Here is a 22606-nt window from a genome sequence, read left to right as displayed (position 1 = left end):
ATCGATTAGCGACGGAAGCCAGATTCTATTGTTAATTAATGATGGAAATGAGTTTTCGTCGCTAATCCTTCCCAATTAACAACAGATACGTGTGCCCATCGATGGAAAAGAGTTCTTGTCCTTAGCGACGAAACTCTTTTCTGCTGGTAATTAACAATGAAAATTCGTGTTCGTCTTATATTATGTCGTTAATATGGATTTTTTTTTTATAGTGAGTTACTTGCCAGCTACTAAGATTATATTCATATAGTGTTAATTTTACATGTGTCATCGAGTCTATTTATTTATTTTAATATTTAAATTATTGTTTTATCCAAGTCTTCGCTCTTAACATAAGATAATAATACTGTTGTAGCAGCGATTATACAACAGATTATATTCAGATAGTATTAATTTGGTGGATCCAATGAAACCAGCTTCATTTGTTTTAGCATTTGAATATTTATTTTATTCGGCTCTTCATCCTCACCTTATCAAAATTAGCATAAGACAATGATCGTATTATAATAAGTAATTGTTATATATATTGTAGTAACTACTTGCTAATTGTTACACGTTGTAATAATTATTTACTAATTTTTATCCAACCGATCATATTTAGATAGTGGTAATTTTACATCGGGTAGATGAATCCACTTTATTTGTTTTAGTATTTGATTACTTTTTTATTTAGATCTTTACCCTTATCATGTTCAAATACTTGCTAACTGATACCTAGTGAATCATATTTAGATAATTTTTTTCAGTGAACACTGTATATCTAATTTACGCTAATTAATTTGGAGGATGACCTATCCAGTCCCATACCCTATCACTGCACCAGTATCCAGGGCCAATATTAATTTTATATCTAGTGGATCCTCTAGGTCCCTCAATTTGCTTTGTAATTTAAAAGTCACCTAAGTTGATCAAAAATATCACATGATCAATACATTGTTGTAACAACTAACAGATAGCTCTACCTTGATCTTAAACTCAGTTCAGAAATACAGAGTTCAGATTGATCAGACAATTAAAGGGTATTTTGAGCAGTTCGTATTCAATTTTTTTATTAAAAAACACCCATGTTATAATTTGTTAAAATTAAGGTGCATTTTTACCAAAGTAAAAGTCTACGGTACTTTAACAGTTGAAAGAATCCCAAGTTTTAGTTTTGTAAAACTCCAAAGAGCCCCTTATCCGATTCCATCCGTCTATTTTATTCGATTATCAGCTCGAGAACCTATTGCAAGAAATCTCACCGGACACCTACCACACATGGGATCCCACTACAAAATGTCAACGTACAGGTTAGCCGGCTCTCATTAGATTCAAGCCGACTAATACGGCTAACCTGCGCCGCTCCGAACCTCACCTGCTTCCGGTGTTCTGTTCCCATCTCTGTGAGGTGACGCCCCTCCCTCACCCGATCTGCACCCCTTTCCTTTTTACTGCCTCCCCAATCGGCTCTTCTCCTCTCCCTTCTCCTCCTTCCTCCGCCAGCGTCCCCCCTCGGCCGATCTCCGTCGTCCCTCCTCCGAGATCCGACGGACGGGTGGGACGCGATCGTCGAGGCGGCGACCGCCTTGGACCCGTCTTCGATGATGGGCCCGGCGTTGGCGTCGCAGCTGGGCGTCCTAGCAGCGTGCATCGTCCTCTTTCTGCCACTTGGCATGGCCGGATGGCACCTCAGCCGCAACAAGGTCCTCTTCTTCAGCGGCGCCCTCTTCATCTCCCTCGCCGTCGTTGTCCACCTTGCTCCCCACCTGCCCTCCCTCTCCGTCTTCCTCCTCTCCTCTCTCTCGCCCTCCTCGGACGCCGGCGCCAACTCCTCCTCCTCTTCTTCCTCCGATCCAATTCCCGCTGTCCCTTTCTCCTCCTGCATCCCTTTCCTCCACGACATCACTTGGCATCGAGAAACCCCTTCCTCCTCGGTGACATGGCAATGGGCCCCGGAAGCCCACGCTGCGGCTTGCGACTTCCAGCGAGTCCCCCGCCCCGACGCCTCCGTCCTCCTCAATGGTTCTTGGATCGTCGTCGCCGGGGATTCCCAGGCCAGGCTTCTCACCCTAGCCGTCCTCCGCCTGCTCCTGGATTCCGTCGCCCTCCCGCCCGTCGAGGCCGACCTTTTCCGTCGCCACTCTGATTACCACGCCTCTCTCTCCGATCGAGGCTTCACCATCGACTTCGTCTGGGCCCCCTTCGAATCCAACCTCACGGATCTCCTCCGCGTCCTCCGCCGCCGCAGTCCCGCCTCCCGCCCTGACGTCGTCGTCCTAGGTTCCGGCCTCTGGCACATGCTACATTTCGCCAACTCGTCCCTCTACGGCGAGTCTCTCACCTCGCTCAAGCGGGCCGCCGTGGCGTTGCTTTCGACTGCGCCAGCGCAGCCACCCCATATGTTCTGGTTGGGGTTGCCGACTCTGGTCAATTCGATGCTGAACACCGAGGAGAAAAGGGCAAGGATGAATGATACGGTGTGGGATGAGTATGACCGGGAGCTTGGGGAAAGCACCATCCTGAGAAGCGACGGCGGACCTTGTTTACTGCTAGATATTGGATCCTTGAGCCACGGCTGCGGACGAGGATGCACAGCTGATGGGATGCACTACGATAGCGTGGTGTATGAAGCGGCGCTTCACATTATGCTTAATGCTCTTCTGATCGAGTCTCAACAGCGAATTTGATACTTATCGAGGTTGATTGCTTCAAAGGCTCGTTGAGATTACTGCTGAACAGGTGTGTCCGCTGCTTACTGAATACTTGGATCTTGTGTACTGTTGAATATTTTCCTTGTATGTTTTTCTTTTCACTTTTGATTTTAGTGGTTGAAAACTGGGAGAATATTTTGTGGAATACAACATTCTTTTTTTCCCTAGTTGGGCAAGATGTTTGATGTAACTTCTTTGCGATAATACACAATGAAAAAAATAGATTGTAGATCTTACTTGTCAAACATTCTTTTTTTCTATGCATGAAAATTTTTCCATTTTTTTCTAGAATTATCCTTCCATTCCTTTGTGTGGTCTTGACATCCTCAACATTTGTTATTTTCTTCTGAAAGTTATTCTTAGTCTCAACACAATTAGGATATGCTGTAGGACAGCATTGGAACTCATTTCATTTGCCAAAGATCAGCACCTTCTTTCAAAACAAAATAAAAATCTCCTTCCTGTTGACCTCATGTATTAGTGTTAGTGCTTTATCGGTCATTGTACTAATTTCTAATAACTTTGATCTCTAGAACTTAAGCACCTTTACAGTCCAGTATTGGAAGTTCCTTGATTTTTTAAAAATAAAAGGTTCAGCTGCAGTGTCTGCTACTCTTTAAAGATTTTGTATATAAGCTAGTATCGATCCCTCCTCTGAAAATGATTCACTCATCATAGATAGAGGGCTTGTGATTAGCATTAGTTGTCGATGAAAGACCAATAAGCAGGATCATTTTATTATGCTCAGTGCATGTGCGGCCTTCCTGCCTCAGCCTAGTTATAATGTCATAAGACAGTTGAAAGAAATGGAATTAAATGTTATTAGCCAAAGACTAACATCCGCTCTATCAAAAGAAGATAAGCCAATCATCTATCTTGTTACTTCCTAGATTAGTATTAGTTTAACATTCAAGAAAGTTCAAAACAAATAGTCATCAAAGGATTTTAAATCTATTGTTTTATCTGTAAACCTAATATATCATTTACTCATTCCATCTTAAAATCTTGTGCACCTATATTGCCTAGCATTTAAAATATCCTACCCCTGGAACAAGCCAAGACAACATTTAAGTCAAATCTGTGTAAACAATATTTCTGATTCTATATGTTTGTAAGTTTGTGTAACTCCATTCTTATTGTAGTGTATTATGTCATATCCATTAAATCATTTTTACATGGTCCGTTCTTGTTGATTATACTGACAGAACCATACAAGATTAAAGTTGTTTCTTGATGTACTGATAAAACCATAAAAGTCTAAAATTGTCTTTGGCAGATTGACATTGCAAAATACTTTACATGGATTGTGTCTTAATGTAGCCAAATAGTTGGAACTATTCTTGAAACTGTAATTTGTAACATCCTAAAACAGCATTCACTGGTACACTATGTTCATGTTTCAAATAGTCTGGAAATACAAGTGACACACTGTGGTCCGGGAATTATTTTTATCCAAATTTAAATAGTTTCTATCAGGTTTTTAGGTTAATAAGAACCCTTTGTTGAGGTCCTTCTAAAGAGTTAAAAATATATACTTCAATAGGAAGAAATAAGGTAGGATGTAATTACCTTTTCCCCAGTTGACCATAAATTGCAGGTGGTCAAACCTTTAATGCTATAACATAACATAGTTTCTTCTTGCATCAAACTTAACATGGAACCAAACTACAAAGGCAAGCTAAACCACATGCTTGCATATGAGTGATCCTTGCCTTTGGAACATGCTTGCATTATGTTATGGCAAGTTAAACCACATGCTGTAGACAATACGAATCAGATCCCACAAGATAATAATTCCACTGCTGAAGTCTAATGTTTTTGCTGATCAATGGCCTTCTTTTTTTTTGTTGCATACTCGTACAATTTATTTAGTGCCCTGAATTGTGAACCTTTGTTCTACCTAGACGTGAGCTAATGCTTTTCTCAAAAGATTTTGAGGTATTTCAGTCCTCTCTGCACGTAGCTATAAGAAGTCTTCTGATGCTATGCAACTTAAAAGCAAAACTCCAAGTAGCTTAAATAATCTGGTTAAAGGTCAGTGCATGGATCCTCCTTTGGACCCAAGATTTAATATAGTCAAATCTAGCTCTGCTGTAGTAAGTTAACCACATGGTGCACTTTTCATAATATTCAAAAATATTGTTGGTTTATCAGTGTTTTCTATTCTGTTAATTCTTTTTTTCAGTATTTTACAAAGTGTGAACCGAGGGATTTGCACCCAATAAAATGGTTTCATCTCTTACACTTTTACATGAACAGCGGTGCAAATTAGATGTCTACTTGGAACCCCAAATTTACTTTTATCGGAGAGTTTTACATTGTTAGGCACTTCATCAAGAAAGGACTGAATATTAGATGCAATGGAGACAATAGAAATGAAAGAGTTTGTTTATGTCCAACCTTTTACTTAAAACAATTATTTTTTTTCCATCATCCTTTTACTTAAAGCTGCTGACTTAGTGGGATACCCACTAAAACTTGATTATTGTTGTTATCTTCCTCCTTTTACTTAAAAGCTGGAATGTGTTCTTTGATTCATATCGGCTTTTGAAGCAATTTCTTGAATTTTAATTGTTGATTCAATAATCAATATTTATTCACATAAAGATTTGCAATTGTATGCTTTAGGTATGCTCATAGTTAGATGAACATTTTCTATTCTAGAAAAACAGAGGCAAAAGATGAAAACCAAAAAAGTACTATCATGGTAAGCATAACTCAACCAAAGCTCCAGGCTTTGAACGGCAGCAATCGTGAACTATAATTGCTAAAAGATTCAGAAAATAAAAGTCATTGAAGCTTTCATAATCGAAAGAGACCGCCTCTGAATATGTGGACAAACTTGACAATACTTCCCAACAAACAATCTACAGTTGAAGACAATACCCCAAATAATTACCCCAAAATAAAATCAACACGAGGAAACCCCCCAAAAAATGGTGGGGGTGCAACGGTCAGGATGTGGTTTGTTCGCCCCAAGTTGCTCTGGTTGTTTTACCAGCCACCCACTCTAACAAAAGAGGGTTTATATGAATCAGCTTTGCTTGGGGCCTGAGGTCTCATTTTGAAATCGCTCGAGTATTAGGTTACAATTGTTCATGGTTCGAGCATCTAAAAGGCTCTGATTCCAGAGTTTGATCATAAATAACTTCCAACACCTGCAAGCGGAAAATGAAACATTGTAAGATATATCATCATCGCTTGGATTTTTGAAAATTTACAAAGATACTGGAACTGCAAAAGAAGCAACGGGTAAGAAACCCTTTCATTAGAAATGGTTATCAACTAACTTGCAAAATGCAACCCAGAAGTCGTCATTCAATATATTGACAATAGAAATGGCTTAAAAATGAGATCTCGGGAAAAAATAACAATGTATCTTGAGTTAAGCGAATTTTTGTTGCATGCAATGAAAAGGAGTGAACCAGCATAACCATGTGGATTAATATTCAGCATTATCAATTTAGAGAATACCGCATTAAAGCAGGCGACTGCACAAGAGCTTGCCCATGGAGCTGGGAGAATGCCTCGCATGCCCATGGAACGTGACCATCAGCAAGAACACTGCAAGGGCAAACAAATAATAGGCAGCTTAGTTGAGTCTGCACAATTAAACAATCAAATTTCTTCTCACATGAACAGATTTTAACGAGGAAAAAATTAATAGGTTTAAAATTTCTATGGAACAAGGCTTGTGGCAGCCGCCAATGTCTAGTTGGCAGGCAAAGATCAGAGTTCCCAACAATTAATGTTGTGACTCTGTTCCTCCCAATCTCCAACAAAGTACCATCATGGGTTCCTCCCTAGCAGATCACGTCTAGTAACTGGAGACATGACTCCATATTCAATGTGAGAAAAGTGCCAAAGACAGATGTTAACTCTCCCACTTCTGTGCCATTGTTTCCTTGTATTAATTCTCATCTGAATGAGCTCAAAACCCTCATATTCCCTCATTGCCATGATCCCAAATCATACTGTATCCTAAAGTTCAGATTTATTTTTCAGCTAATGCACAATGGATTTGGAACCCAAAAGTTTAGATATGGTAATCATCATACTTAACAAATATTCATAGAATTCCAAGGAAAAACCCATTCAATTATATATATCCTTGAAGGGTGAGAAATGGCTTTTCCATGATGAGAATATTCAGTCAATTAGACAAGCAAATAATTAGTGAAACAAATGTCCTTTTGAGTTTAAAAAAAAAGGGAAGGCATCTCTGCAAAAGGCATTATTTGGCTTAAGGAAAAAAGAATTACCGTTGCTTCCTTACAAAAGAATTCCACAAATGCATTATTTGTTTTTCATTCCTTGTCACATCCACAAAATCATCAAGCATCTGAATCATGTAGCATCATGGAAATGTTAAAAATTTTAAGTGCAATAACTAAATGGACAAGAAAATAATAAACAATAATTCAGTTTCTTGTTTATTGTCACAAATTATTCATAAGGAAAGATAGTTATTCAGTTGGGACAATATAATAATACCCTTCTGTCTTCGAAATCTGCAATGTCATCATCAACTTCATCTTCACTGTCCCGATCTGAAAATACTTGCTCCAGCGCCATTGGCTTCAATGTAATAACAATTACAACTCAACTTTACAATTAAACTGATCAAGTAATTGAAGGAAATGAAAATTATAGAGAAAAGGCTAAACAGCAATATTTAAGACGCACATCAATGTATATGCCAATTATCTCTGCTCTGAGAAGCATGTACACTGTTCTGAAGATATGCAACAATGTTCTGCAATCTCATTTTTCAATTCCAAATCATAGTCAAGAGGCAGTGTACATGTTCACTTCCCAAGGAGTCCCATCAAAAAAACTAATCAAGCAGGCTAAACTTCAGATCCTTTCTCATGTGTTGAACCACGTAGATCAAGAAGCTCAACATTTCTTTGTTAAAATCTTATGGCCTCCACTCCCAATGGGGAATCTGAGGAGCTCTGATGCTAAAAAGTTTCGGTAAACCCCAAACCCAGTTATAACATATATCCAGAACAGAATTTTTGAATTGGGTCTGGTTGGATTTCCACTTTTGGTTACTGTATTTAGGCTTTTTTTTGTATCTTTTAAATTTCTTAAGTTTTATGGTTGCAAAATCATGGAAAGATTTACTCATTTAATAATACAGGTAAAATAGAATCAATATTCATTTCACTAGTAGTAAACATCCATTGGCATCTCAAAAGAGAGAAAATGATTATAGAACAAACAAAAACTGGAAACAATTAAACAAGAGTGATTGGTGTTTCTTTCAAAGGTCTATTTTGAATAATAACTAGATGGAATATAATTACATATTTTGATGTATTATATACTAACTAATTACACAACTGGTCTGAATTGGATTGTTTGATGTTTTATATAGAAACTCAAAAACAGATCTAAATCCTAAGGAATGTCTTACACCCTGAAACCTGGAAAAAAAATAGTTAAAACTTTTAGGTCGGTTCGGTTGGGTTTTCTGGGTTTGGTTTGAATTCCAATTTTTGCTCACTACCCATACTGACATGGCATGACCTTGGATAAGGTATCTAGTATTAACTACTTACATCCCTTGCCTCATGTTTCTGCTTGGTAATCTTGATGTGTCTGACATCCAGATCTATACTCACATCTCATATATAGTATGAGTAATGTAGCTGAGTAATATCCTGAAAACACACATGCATATAACAATTGAAAGGAAAAGAGTGAGAGATATCGTGATTCACCTGAGCTCTGTGGGAATGAAAGAACTGCCTCTTTTGTAGAAGTGCGCGACTGTTAGATGATAAAGATTAGTAAGCATATTATAGAAACTGATATGGCACACACTACATAAAATTTTGCATCCCTCAGAAAATATCACTTTTCTATCAGTGCAGGTTAGAATGAGATGGAAACTAACTTTCTTGGATCAGCACGCTCATCAGATATCTTCCGTGTCTTTGCAAACTGCAGCATATTTTGTGAAGCTAAATTGGTTGCAGATGCTTGCTGGGTAAATTCATTACTGGTGGAAGCTTGATTTGTGGATGCACATATGCCAAAAGTGTCCGGGCTAGATAATACATGTCGTGTGTACTCTTCGGCATGACAATGTTGTGAACTGATCTCAGGTTTATGCCTCATAGGGAGCAAGTGAGCCCCGTGTAGGAATGATTTACAACCCTTTCCTTCATCTTTACAAGAGGTATCAAATGATAGTAGCATAAACAATTCCATTTCTTGTCTACTATTCAAATATGATAATAAAATCTGAACTCGACATACCATTATACCCATTTGTGAGTGAACCATCTATTGTAGATGCATAAGGCCTTTGAGAGTAGCATGTGGCATTATCTTTGTTACAATATTCTTTGCGAGAACCTGCCAATGATCCTTCAGGTGAACCTGATTCCAAAACATGTGGATGTACATGGCTTGCTGTCTGAACATTATTCTTGGATCTTCTACGTTTCTTGAAGTTTGAGCTGCCATTCAATTTTCACTTTCAGTTCAAGGAATCCAGTTAATGTACAAAAAAATAGTGCAAAGCCAAACAAGAACTGAAGTAACATAAACAGGACTACCGGTAGAAAAAAGTTTGCAGTCTTGGATCATTTCCATCTGATGCAACCTGACACATCACATAGATTAGAAAACATAATAGATACAGATATTCTGATTTTGGATAAGAAAACTCAGTAGTATACTTGGGAAGAGAGAATACCAGGTACTAAATCCATGCAATATACAACATTTGGAGTTCCCTAACTTTCTACTTCCTATTGAGTTTTCCATTCTTCACAAGGCCAATTTATCTATTTCCTAGTTTACACAAGTTGGGATTTTTTTCAGCGTCTGTCAACAAAAGATGCCAAAACGTCAAAGATTTTTCAGAATTGCTCACAAGTGTTTAATCAAATGTTCAGCACTCTGTGTGGCATACACTTGTTGTCCAGATTTTGATGCTCGCATTATTAATCAAAAATGGCATCTGCATCTTTCAAGAATGATGGGTTCCAAGGTCTTGGACTGGGGAAAAGAAGCCCCCTATCAGCTCACCAGAGGGTTTGTGCCGGCAACAAGAGGAAAAGATCTTCACAGGGCAGATTCTTGGTGCGGCTTCTTCAGCAAGGAGGAATGGCAGCAGGGGAAATAGAGAATTCATGAAGGGATGGACCGTGACTGTTCAAAGAGGAGCTGATCTAGGTTATCTCAGGAAAAGTTGAGCATAGCAAAAATAGAAGGAAGAAGGCCAAATTCTCACAGGAAGAAAGAGAGGTAGGAGGCAGCGATATGCAAGGTATCTGCAGAGCCTACAGGAATTTGGAATTTGATCTAAAGGTTCGGCTGGATATGGCGCACTTTTTCACTTGCCAACATTTAGTCAAGTGTGCACTTTTTGTAAAACCACAAATCCAATTTTCCTTTTTCTTTTTAACTTAGGTCCATCACGCTATCCACACTCAGTGTAGCATTTTCTAGAATATAGGATAAGGTGATTTAGGTGTAAGCAAGGCCCTTGATAGAATGTGCTAGGTGACACAGCAAAAAGATACGTGGATCTTGGTTGATACAATCCCACAAGAGAGAAGAAAAAAAAATAGGGGTCATTTGATATGCTTTACAATAACCTGGTCTGATTAAGAGTACTAGGTGTACTAGAAGTGCAAATGCAAATAAAATCATATTTAATACCTAGTAGAAATAAATAAAAAATTGTAACTTAGATCCTGAATTGATTTATTCTATCAGACCAGTCATCTTTGAACTAGTAAAGTAGCTTTATTATATTTAAGCCAGCCTTCTCTACCACGAATAACTCAATGTCTGATGAGTCAGAATAGGTCTAAAGACCTTTCTGCCTGTTCATTTCCATACTTACCTACAATTATACGATGCAGCAAGTTTTATCAGAAGATAAATTTTTATCACAGTAAGTCCTACTTAGCATTTTCATAATAAGCAGGCTAATCAGCACCAATGATTTTAATAGAAAAGTATAATCACAGAACTTCAAGAAAAGGTTTGGATAATGGAATCTAACCTCAAAGCTCCATACATCAGTTCTCACAGAAACATTTACAGCTTGATACTCTTCAGTTACCTGAGGAAAGATCAGCCAAACAATACATGTTATGCTAGACACAACCCATATATGCAAAAAAGAATTCCAAAAGCTTACGAACCCAAAATTCAAAATTGAATAGGTCATGGGAAGAGTTCAAGTGGTATCTGAGACCCTGCAGAAAACACCACCACATATGAAACCAAGTAGTATAAACAACACCTCCCACCCCCTAACTAATTTGGTGGTCGGCTATAAGCTGACTCCGTAATTTATCCCCCTTCACGGAACTTGGAGACGGGTCGTGAAGGGTGCCTGGGGTGAGCGTAATCACCTTTGCTACAAAAGTAGTAAAAACAATGCAGAAGCAGCATGTACATTACCTTAAAGCTCGCACACTTCACTAAACAAAAAGGACAAGAGAAGTCTTCTGTAACTGTTATTTAGAGTAAAGGTCAAAAACTTGAAATAAACAGAAAATGATGCAACTATGAAAAATTGTCAGATTTGTAAGTTAGCAAAAATACACAAGAGCTAGAAACACAATTTTCAGGGCTAGTCTGTCACAAACATGAGACAAGATGCAAAGAAACCAAAACTTCAAACATCTTACAGGCCCTCCATCAGGCCAAATTTTGAATACGAAGGATTGTATGCATTGGTTAGTATCTATGATTCCATTGACCAAGCTAGCATAGTGAAAGTACCAGGCATAGCCCAGTATACCATTAATTTACATCATAACTACTATTCAAAAACCAAAAAAACATAGTCATGTATTCCTAAATCAATCTTTTTCACCCTTCTTTACTCAGTAGCCTCACAATCACATTATATGTATTTAGGAATAACTCCATAGTCCATATATATACACATACATATGTATATATATATGGGTGATATATATATATATATATATATATATATATATATATTAAATTGTCCAATTTCTATATGAAGTAGTATAAGATATATTTACTTATTAGTTGGTCTAAACTAAACCAAAATAAAAGTTTCAGTTCAGTTCAGAAATCTTAGTAGTTTTGTTTGGTCTAGTTTTGGTTTGAAAATTTACAAACTGAAAACAGAACTGTGCTCAACCCTACTCATGGGTAAATGTCAAGCTTTATAAGAAATGAAGGGTAAATGTCAGTGGTTACAAAGAGAAGAGGGAGAAGAGGGTACGGAGGAAAGAAAGAACAAGAAGTCAGGGAACTGGAAAGAAGGTGACAATAATTAGGGAGAGAAGAGGCCTGAGGAAGGAAAAGTATACCAAAGCAATCAAGTAAGATGATGGAAAGTGGAGGAGAAGAGAGAAGACAAGAGGAATGCTGAGAGAAAGCGGAAGAGCATAGTAAGATAAACAGGGGATTCTTGCAAAAATATAACAGAATTTTGTTTTATATCAATATTACTTCCAGCAAATACACATTACATTAGCTTGTATAACGGCATATCTATCAATACATTTACAACTGAATTTCAATAAGCTTATTTAACCTATGGCAGTCCAAAATAAAAAAAAAGAGCTGATGTGTTAAATTGTGCACTAACCAAAATGATTAGGGATCTCGCAAATTAGAAAAAGAAAAATGTAAGATTTTATGATGCTCGACTCAGATGGCTATCAGTATGGTTGCAAAATTAAGTCAATTTAATAGCCAGAGGGACATTTTCCAACATAGTGCTTAAATTCACAAGGTTAGAACTTTGTACTAAGAGTCTAAGACAAAGAACTGATATTATTAATAAGAGTAATAAAGTTGTCATGATAGTAAAGCTAACACATAAAATAGGATTACACTTAGGTAGACGACATTTTAGATAACAAGCTAATTGCATATGAATATCAACTAAAATGGATTAGGAATTCATCCAAGGTGATTCTTCCCGTTACAATAAGCAGTAGAGAAACAGAAACAAATATGTTTACTATTTAGAACTAGACTTGTGGAATATTAGAAAATAGTTGAATAAGAGAAACTCACCTTCAGTCTTTTGCAGCAAGTTGTTGTAGTATCTGTAGTTAAAAAGAACATTTCCTTTTCTCAATCTACAAAGCGAAAGAAACAAAAAAATAGACTAATTAGGAAAGGAAGATTAGCAGACAACTCGAAAAGTTCCTATGAACTGACAGACATGAGATATAATGATTGCCGAGACTATGAACTATATAATAAAAGCCAAACTGTTCATTATTGTGAAAAAGTAAGATAAGAGAATTAGAAAATAGAACAGAAGAAGCAAATGACAAGGATCCTGGTGAGTATTACTGTGATAACCTTAAAAGTTTGGTAGTGAAAAATTCTGAAGATAACAATGAGTGGGAGGAACCACAGTTTGATGGTTGTTAATGACACTAAATTTATTCTATTTAGGATTAGATTATTTGCGGTTACATGTGGACCCAGTTGATCTTAAATTGGGTTTGAGTCAGACTCAAGTTGGAGTCAGTGTGATTGTGTCAAAGCTGAGCCAAACCAACATTTATATGAATTGGGATCTAATTTGGTGTGTGTCTAAAAGGTCGGTTTTGTCAAAAAACTTAATTGGGTGGTCTTTGTTAAAAATAAAAGTTCAGCAATAAGAAAGAGGAATTTATTGTACATAAATTGCACTACCTTTAAAGCTTTTTTCACAGTTATTCAATGAATGATAAAGGATTTCAGCTCAAAAAAGATGTCCACGTTAATATGAAGTAAGACTTGCTTAGACCATGAAGAAAGGCAAGCAATTACCAAAGGCAAGTTAAGGCCCAAGCAGATGGCTAGATACTGAACCAAATAATGTGACATTTGTATGGTTGGTGAAATTTTCCATTTTCTATTTATGGTTCTCATTTTCCAGAAAAAAAAAATGGAAAGTGAATAGAAATTTTTTAAAAATATATCAACACTTTGACATTCTCATGTAATAATTTTATTTTTTTACACAGTAGATGCTTGATCTTCTCAGAAAATATGAAAAATATTATGAAAAAAATTGGAAAGCGAAAAAAAAAAGAGGAAATGTAACAGAAATCAGTGAACTGCTTCAATACATTCTTGTAAGATATGTTTTTTCCCCTAAACGAAAGGCCATTCAATAACCTAGTAGGGAAAGGCCATGCATAACAATGATTACAAGACGATATATAAGGCCTAAAATTCAGGATTCATTGGTCATTATTGACATTGCACCTTCAAGCAGAAGTTTTTGTTGATCCAAGCAGGGGAACTAACATAATAACAGCTAGAGAGAAACTATAAATATTATCAACAAAAAAATAATTAGCACATGAAATTAATCTGATACAGATCTTTCCCATAAATTCAACTATAATAAACAGACATTCCAGAAATTTATGTATCGATGGGCAAACAATAACATTAAGAAAATTAAAACTGGCAATTAGCAGAACAAAATTGGAAGTGTTGCAACACACTAAACACAGCATGAGGATTCTTTAGTGTTATGTAAGAAATAGGATACTGATTATTACTAGTTGTGGTACAACAACCCATAACAACCTGATAATGTGAGGTAAAGATGATGTTGGAATATCATCGTACGAGTAAAGATCATAAGGAGAAATCTCACTTGCTCCCACCTCTTGAGCAGATATGCTAACTTGGACTTGGCAAGTACTCTTAAACGAAGGAAAGAAGTTATCAATGTAACAGCTTTAGTCTTCAAACTCAACAAGCAATAATATAAGAACATGAACTTACTGCTGAATCCATATTTTGAGTTTGAAAAAATATGCTGCCATGGCTTTCCAAGTATTTTGGCTGCCGATAGCAAAGATGTCAGTAACATAACTAATACAGAAAGGAACATGATAGCAAAATTTTACTAGTTGCAAAGAGCTTACTTCTTTTAACTGAAGCAATACTACCATAAAAGGAAAATCAATGAATGTGGTCAGATATGACTTAACAGGGTAACAATACTGTGCTTATGGCATAGAATAGATTGGCAAAAATTGTAGCCTCATGTTGCAATGCATTCTTATTATGTGATCAGTTGAGATCTCAACCATGGTCAAAAGAACCAGCTATGCTGACCTAAGAATAAACTACATTGTCTACACAATGAAAGGTATATAGTCATTTCAACTGAAAAAAAAATATATAACATCCAATAAAATAACTTGGTTTTCACACATCTTGTCTGAGCACTGGAAAATGTCATGTGTTTTTTCAAAATGAATTCATATAATAGGAATGAAAATTGACAAACTTAAAAGAAGAGAGAGTAGGTAAAAAGATGACTTGAACTTATCAAGAAAGGGAGAGGAACAAGTGAGTCTTAGAAGAGCATGAAATAGTACCTGTCTCTTGCAGTAATCATGTATGAATTTTAAAAAAAACAAACAAACAAATTCATGAGATTTTACTATTTCATCCCACCCCTTTTCCATTGCCCTCCCTAGAGGTGGACTGGTTATTCTTGGACTTGGCATGTAAAAAAAAGCCTTCCATTGATGCACAACTGGTGTTGATTAGTAGAAGAAGAAGGGAGACTTACCTTTTTTGCACTCACCCTTATTGTTTCCCAAAGAGGAAGATGTTGAGGAGAAGAATCATATGTTATCAACCTGTTGTTTTTGTGTCCCATCTCAAAGGAGAAAATTGGCATGTTATCAACCTGTCTTTGTTGTATCCCATCTCAGAGAAGAAAATTGGCATGTTGTTGACATGTCACTACTGACCTACTGTGTCTCATCTCAAAGAAAGAAACAACTAGGAGAAGAATTAAGTCTAATGCCTCATCTCAACAAGGAAAAAAAAAGACTGAAACACTAGTCAAAACAGCTAGAAGCTAGAACAAGTAGTTGTGCCTCTTGACATCTTCGTCATTTCAAGTCGGTGTTGATTTTGATCAGTCAATAGAACAATACGACAGTTGCCGACTGAAACAACGTAATATTTTAATCTCTGGAAGAAACCAATAAGGTGATTTATGCTCAGAATGGCATGAGTCATCAGAATATTACTGTGCCTAGTGTGAGGTGCATATGTGGTCCATTACAAGCTCAAGCTAATGATTTTTTATGTTAAATAAACTAAATGCCAAACACAAATATTAATATTATGACTAAGAAAAAATTTTACAGAAAAAATAATTACGAAAACAGATGTATAATTGGGATTAATTTTTAATATAAGAAATGCTTATTAAAATCCCTTCAAGAAAATTGTACAATATTCTGTAAGTCTTAAAATGATTGATGTTTTGAAAGTTTTCTATTATTTCAATCACTACCTTAATCATACAAGCACATTACCTAATTCACCTAACAAACTTTCAAGAACTGTATCATGTTTTGCATACCTGCAGAATGCTTGGTTTCATAGTAACAGCTGAAAGCATATCCATTCGATGCCCTAAGCTCAAAGTCACACATTTCTCCATTGATGAACAAAGTGAATTAACTGCTATTTTCCCCCAGAGACACTTTCCTTCACATTCTGAAAGCAGAACAGGAAACAACATTTAATTGCTTTATGTTCAAAATAAAGATATCTTGCACATAGAAAACAATAACAGGAATTGATATCTATGCAATCAATATCACACTTTGTCCAGTGTTTACCCACTTTTGAAGAAGTCCAACTTCAAAAAGTAACATAGAAAAGAGGAATAGAGGATTTAAGAGGAACATGCAGCTCTCTACCAGATCCTGAAAATTTGGTATTTACATTGAAAGAAGAGTGTAGCAGATTCTTTCTCAGGATAGTTTTCTTTTTCTCATTTCAACTTTCCTTTTACTAAGAGAACTTTCATCAGTTTAGATTAAATTTTAATACAAAGTGATCTCAATCTTGATAAAGAAGAGATTAAAGATGCTGCATTATCCCTTTAAAGAGTCATTTGCAACATAATTTCAAGTGTCAATTGATGACAGTCAGCACAACCAAAACATATCATTCCAACCACCACCCGATACTGTAAATGTCACTGTACCACCTGGTCTGACACAGTTTCTTTAGTACTGATTGAAACGGATCCTATCTTTGGTACTTCATCCACAGGAATGATACGAGTTTAATCACGTTGAAATTGTCCTTAACTAACTTGGAGAACTAAGCAAGTATGCTTAGGCAAAAATTTTCCTCCAAGGTTAAGTATCTCATATGCAAACATTAGGCTCCCGATCACAGGCATCAGGATGATTCAGTGTATTCATAAAGTAGAGAGATGCTCCTCCCTATGGAGCTAAGCCTGCTTAGCTCCATCTTCGAATTTGTATATTCCATTTGTATCTCTTGAAAGAAAAAGAGAAGATTAGCAGATGATTCTTTGATAGCTTTTGCTACTATTTAAGTGATAATGCTTGGAATTGGCTGATTACAAGTTAGTTCCAACATACAAAAGGAATCAAAATCAATTTCTAATATGGAAGAGTAGTAAATCATGTTGGTAAGTTACCAATGCTTCCAAAATAGAATGATATTAAAATGCCAACAAGCCTAAGGAAAAATTCATAAGATCAATTCGATAGTCCAAAGTGCTTTGAATTTAAGAAATGATAGGTAAATATTCTATGAAGAGTCAAATTTTAATAGCATGGACAAAGTCAAATTTTGATAATGAAGAATGCAAGGTAAGAAGAACTTAATATGATTAGTTGCCTCATGTTTCAGAAAGCAATAGAAAAGAGAATCTAACAAAGTCTCAGAAAGTAATTATGATAGACTATAAAACACTAACACCCCTTGAATCCTTCAATTTAGTTTTTAAACGACCAGACAAACTGGATATATCAAAAAACTTTAAGTAATCAAATTATCTATTCATTTACATACAGTATCATCAGCCTGCGACACTGTTTTTTCAGTTATAGAGATTAATAACATCATTACACTCTATTGTATTGTCTGATGAAAACTCCTGCCAGATGCTGAGTTCACAAGGAATCAACCTAAACTTTCATCACTGATTATTTTGGAACTATATTGTAGAATGAGGGTTCTGAGTAGCATTGTTACACAAGTAAATTTGTTATTGGGCATCTAAAATTACTTGTTCAAACATCAATCAACTCAATAAGCATGTTGAATCATTAAGTCAACACAACTAATCCGCATGAGAACAATGCCCACGCATTATTCTTGAAAAAGCAAGAATCATACAATCCCACAATTAAGAATGACTTACTGAGAAAAGAGGGCCATTCTTCATGTTCTCTCGATGAAAGATATTCACCAGAACCACCATTTGATTCCCCTGAAAGATAAGACACATCATTCGAAGCAGCTCAAATATTGATAGATTGAATGTATATCGGTCAAATAACAAAGAAGACAAAAGGATAAATGCACATATGCATGAAATAAGCAACATTAACCCTTGCTGATAATGATAATATCAAGATTGGTAACTCTTGCATCAGTTGTCAGCTTCTTAATCTCTGGAATCAGAAAGCTAGCTTCAGCTTTGTCTGTGTTCCCAAACTCAGCAAAATTAGTTAGCACACGAGGATGACCAAGTCGGTACATTGCACAGTGCTGTTGACCATGATAGCAGGAAGAGTTTAGCATTTAATGAATAAAAAACACAAGCTCACAACAGAGTAAGAAACTCATATACCTCTGCAACTAAAGTATCAGCAATAGGCCTAGCAAATAGTACATAGAGTGGAAACACACATTGTGGCTCTATCTCAGCATTCAGACTTCCAATCAGAGAAATTGTTATTTGAATTCTACATGATAAGAAATCTGAGTCGGTATATGTTAAGAAGAGAATTAAAATATGTTTCAACCACTTAAGCACCATATCAAATCTCAAATACAATAAAGAAACTGAATATTAAAAGTTTACTATTATAATTGTCCATTCCTAGAGAAGTTCAGATGTGTGATGCCAATGGAAAAGAGAAAAAGTTTCAAAAAAAAAGACAAGAAATTTAATTTTCAGTCACAGAAGCCCAATAATCTATATTCATAGGAAATGAAGTTTGCGTTTTAAATCAGGATGGAAATGGAATGTTCAATCAAACAGTGTGGCAAAATTGGATTTTCATTTGTTATAGAAGCAATTAAGACAAGAGCAACAAGATTATTTTTTTAGTTCAAACATCAAAGGAACAACTAGTCTATAGAAGATTGGAAGGAAACCACATCCAGCAGTAGTATGAATGATTACAAAAAAGGGGGCGAGCGCTTCGCCTTTTTGCCAAATGAATGATTACAAAAACACATGGCTACACCTAAAAGAGAAATTACTATATCAGAGAGTAAGAACCTCCTTTTGTGCTTTGCCTGTATTTTGTACAGCAAAGATCTGTGCAGAAATGAAGGCTGAATACAATGAAAAAAAACTGTTAGTATTTGAAATTTTTTTCATAATAACAGGTAAACTAGTTTAGAATATACATCTACACTAAAGAATTTATCCACAAAGTCCAACTTAATAAAAACAAAACAATGTACATGCACTTACATTTTGTATCGCCCTACGTTGAAGTATATTGTAAAGTTCAACTGGTTTACAGTATACAGAAAGACTTTCTTCCGCTGCAATTTGCTCTTCTGCAGTCAAACGAACACGAGATTGCTGACGGCAAATTTGGTTAGTCCTTGATTGGCTACAACTGCAACCATGATTCCTACAAAAGTGATTGGCATGGAAAGGTTTCTCTTGTTCTTAATTTAGAATAGGTAACATACATGGAGCATAAAAATTAAAATTCAAGATTATAGGTGGGCAAGAATCTATCGAAGTTATTATCAATATGATTTTTTTAGAGTTAGGCTTACGTGGTATCTCGAACGGCCAAAGGTAAGCCTGGCATTTCAAAAGATAAGAGACCAACTACAAGTTTTCACTGCCTTCAACAATCTCACAGAATAAGTGCAGTGACAACCCACTGTGAGCAGCATTCATCCGTACACAATAAATAGGCTATCCAGGATTTAAGAAGTTTTATCTGTACATGATGCTATATGCAGCTTCCCTCCTGAAATGAACAAGCAATAAAAAGAATTTTTATACTCGTATAAATTAATGCAACAATATGCCCAAAGATTTTTTTCCTCTGTAAAACACAATAAAAGAATAATCCATTGAATAATAGTTATGCACTCACGATTCATACATTATGTAATGATGAAAAGATTGACCTCAAAGTTTGGTCAACATCAAATTATCTGCATTCTGCTGCCAGGTATCAAGAACATCAAAATCTCTATTATACAAGCAGCATCAAGTACTTAGATGTGGGAAAACTTATGAAATGTGACTTCCACAAAATGAGACAAGAAGAAAAAAAATGATAAATATGACAGGAGAATTTCATGTGAAGCACAGGGAAGAGATTCTCCGCTTATATGTTCAAGACCTTTATGTTTGTTCCCTAGTAATTTTGGCTAACTCCAAATACCAAAACATTAGGATTGCTTTGTCTATTAACCATGGACATAAATACTCTTTATGTTGCTCCTCCTCCATATTAAGTCCTCTATATGTGCATTTTTTTTGCATAAATTCGTTTTTCACAACCTATGGCACATCCTAAATTTTCATAAGCAGAAGAAAATTTTGTTGCATACCATAAATATATTATAGATTCAACAATCCATCTTTCATTTGCTTACACCTTTCAAACATCTTGAAGTAAGACATTAGATATCTTTCGACAAGCACACTTTTAAAGATCACACTATTTTTGGTTGCCATGAGCAAAAAATATCTTTCCACATTGTTGACCTGAATAACTACTGTACCAACATAGGATTTTTGTGGTCTGCCACCAATGCCAACACATTATCGCCTAAAATCAATGGAGATTTGTCATGTCTCGTCCAGCATTGGCCAAGATGCAAAGAATCCAACAACCAAACAAAATAGGGTATTAAACAAGATAAGGAGAAGAAGAGAAAAAACACTCAAATGAGAATGGGAGGAAGTGGCAGCTAGAGTCGGAAAAGAGCAAAGAAACACACATTTCACCTAATCAAGTGCATGTCTCGTCCAGCATTGGCCAAGATGCAAAGAATCCAACAACCAGAAAACAAAATAGGGTATTAAACAAGATAAGGAGAAGAAGAGAAAACACACTCAAATGAGAATGGGAGGAAGTGGCAGCTAGAGTCGGAAAAGAGCAAAGAAACACACATTTCACCTAATCAAGTGAAGGTGATCCATGTAGAACAGCTGCACAGAGGGGCAGGAGTGTTCACCTAGGGGGTTGGAGTGGGTGGGAGGGTAGGATATATAACAAACTAATTAAGTAATTTAATTAACCTATAAGTTGTTAATTTAATTAATGTACATTATTATGGTACTTTCCAAATTAAAGTTAGGTTATAAAGCATAATGATTTAATTAATTTTAAGTTATATTACTACTAATTGTTATAAACTTATTGATTAATTGCTTATAAATTTCAGAAATAATTTAGTTAATAACTTATTAAGTTATTGATTAATAAGATAAAATTTATTAAACTTAAAAAAGTTATACAATTGAACCTACAGATTTAATTGATATACATTAACTTAAGAGGTTTATTAAACTTATTATTTAACTTATTAATTACTAACATATATCATCAAACATTAATCAGACTCATTACTAAAGGATTTTGGTCATTAACAAGAGGTACAATTATGAATAGTATAGTTAATATTAATTCTAAATTATAAGCTAACAATGTAGAATAATTATATTTTAATAATCAAAAGCTTGAAAGCTAGAGTTAAGGAGATTAAATGAACTAAATGAGTCAGAAGTCATCTCAGCACGCTTTAATACATATTAAAGTGTGTCAAGTGCTAACATGGCACAATACCTAAACTATACCATTCCAGTAAAAAACTAATGCCCTTGCACCAAACTATCATTTAAACCTTGGAACCGGATCTCCTAGTAATTTATTTAATCTATTCCACAAGACAGTCAAGCATAATGCAACAAAATCACTTTTTCAGTTTTCATTTAGGTGTATGAGTACAAGTACATAATCTAACTGAACTGAAATCACTGTTATTCCATTCTTATATAGGTAGACTTCAACTCATTTTGCTTTCACCTATGTTATTTGGAGCTGGGATTGAAAGCACAGCATAAACTTAGATGACCAACAAGGACTTTCAAAGAGCACGAAACAGCTACGGCAAAAACAATACGCACGGGAAAGAAGGGGCTTGAGGATTAAAGAAATTAAAGATGGTGCAATTCAGCCAAGAGAACGAAGAGGAGGACAGAAAGGTTCATATTTTTTTAATAGAACGACAATAAAAGTTTCGAGTTTTTTCACATTTTCATTTGGGAGAACGAGCATAAAAGGAAATCTGAAGAAGAGTGGAGAGAAGGAAGAGCAAGGAAGGAGAAGCGAAGAAAGCAAATACCATGGAAGCTCCGCCTACCGTCCGCCGTAGCCGGTCGACGGCCGTCGTGAGCGATTCTTGGGAGCGATCAGTGAGGGGAGAAGGGGTAGGAGAACGAATTAGGGATTACAGATGGGCTGAGCCGGTGACGTCCGACTGGGTGTTTGGTCGAATCTAATTAGATTACACAAATGCTTGATTTTAGCGTCGCTTGTAACTAAATAGCCGATAATAATTTTTATAAAATACTGAAAATGTTTTTTTTTAAAAAAAAAAAAAGTTAAATCAGCATTTTTAACTAGTATAGTTACCCGGCCACAGCCCGCCAATTTTAATTTTAAAATAAATTTTATATATATATATATATATATATATAGAAAAATAATTTTTTTTATATTTTTTCTATTTTTTTAAAAACTATTTTCTATATTTCAAAATTTTCTGATAAACTTAGTATGTGGGTTGTGATTAGCTCGGCCCATGGGCCGAACCATCCTGATGCTCCAAACGATCTGACTTATCGGATTGGATCTGACTTAGAGTCA

At 35.8% G+C, this 22606-nt stretch overlaps 2 protein-coding genes across 3 annotated transcripts; one reads left to right on the top strand and one right to left on the bottom strand.

The window, feature by feature from the left end:
• The first annotated feature begins 1338 nt into the window (after positions 1-1338).
• LOC121977952 lies at positions 1339-2935 on the top strand. Its single transcript, XM_042530353.1, has one exon. It carries the CDS (start codon positions 1581-1583, stop codon positions 2664-2666), a length of 1086 nt encoding a protein of 361 aa, XP_042386287.1. The 5' UTR covers positions 1339-1580; the 3' UTR covers positions 2667-2935.
• A 2530-nt stretch (positions 2936-5465) lies between these two features.
• Positions 5466-22248, bottom strand: LOC121977935 (polycomb group protein EMF2B-like). 2 transcript variants are annotated; one of them, XM_042530338.1, is made up of 22 exons: positions 22083-22248; positions 19491-19690; positions 19174-19339; positions 18976-19031; positions 18319-18433; positions 18077-18236; positions 17887-17955; positions 16060-16196; positions 14454-14513; positions 14253-14371; positions 12732-12796; positions 11127-11179; positions 10865-10918; positions 10723-10782; positions 9263-9309; positions 8961-9163; positions 8596-8869; positions 8420-8468; positions 7185-7268; positions 6953-7032; positions 6165-6254; positions 5466-5848 (listed from the first exon to the last, which is right to left on the bottom strand). In XM_042530338.1, exons 2-22 carry the CDS (start codon positions 19523-19525, stop codon positions 5725-5727), a joined length of 2100 nt encoding a protein of 699 aa, XP_042386272.1. In that variant the 5' UTR covers positions 19526-19690; positions 22083-22248; the 3' UTR covers positions 5466-5724. The 2 variants fall into 2 exon arrangements, with proteins under 2 accessions (XP_042386272.1, XP_042386280.1); XM_042530346.1 differs by lacking the exons at positions 19491-19690; positions 22083-22248 and having other exon boundaries at positions 18957-19031; positions 19174-19228.
• Positions 22249-22606: the final 358 nt, after the last annotated feature.

Source organism: Zingiber officinale, chromosome 1B (assembly GCF_018446385.1).
Source record: "Zingiber officinale cultivar Zhangliang chromosome 1B, Zo_v1.1, whole genome shotgun sequence".
Lineage (NCBI taxonomy): Eukaryota > Viridiplantae > Streptophyta > Magnoliopsida > Zingiberales > Zingiberaceae > Zingiber > Zingiber officinale.
The sequence above is the reverse complement of the archived record's forward strand: the minus strand, read 5'-3'. Positions and strand labels throughout refer to the sequence as shown.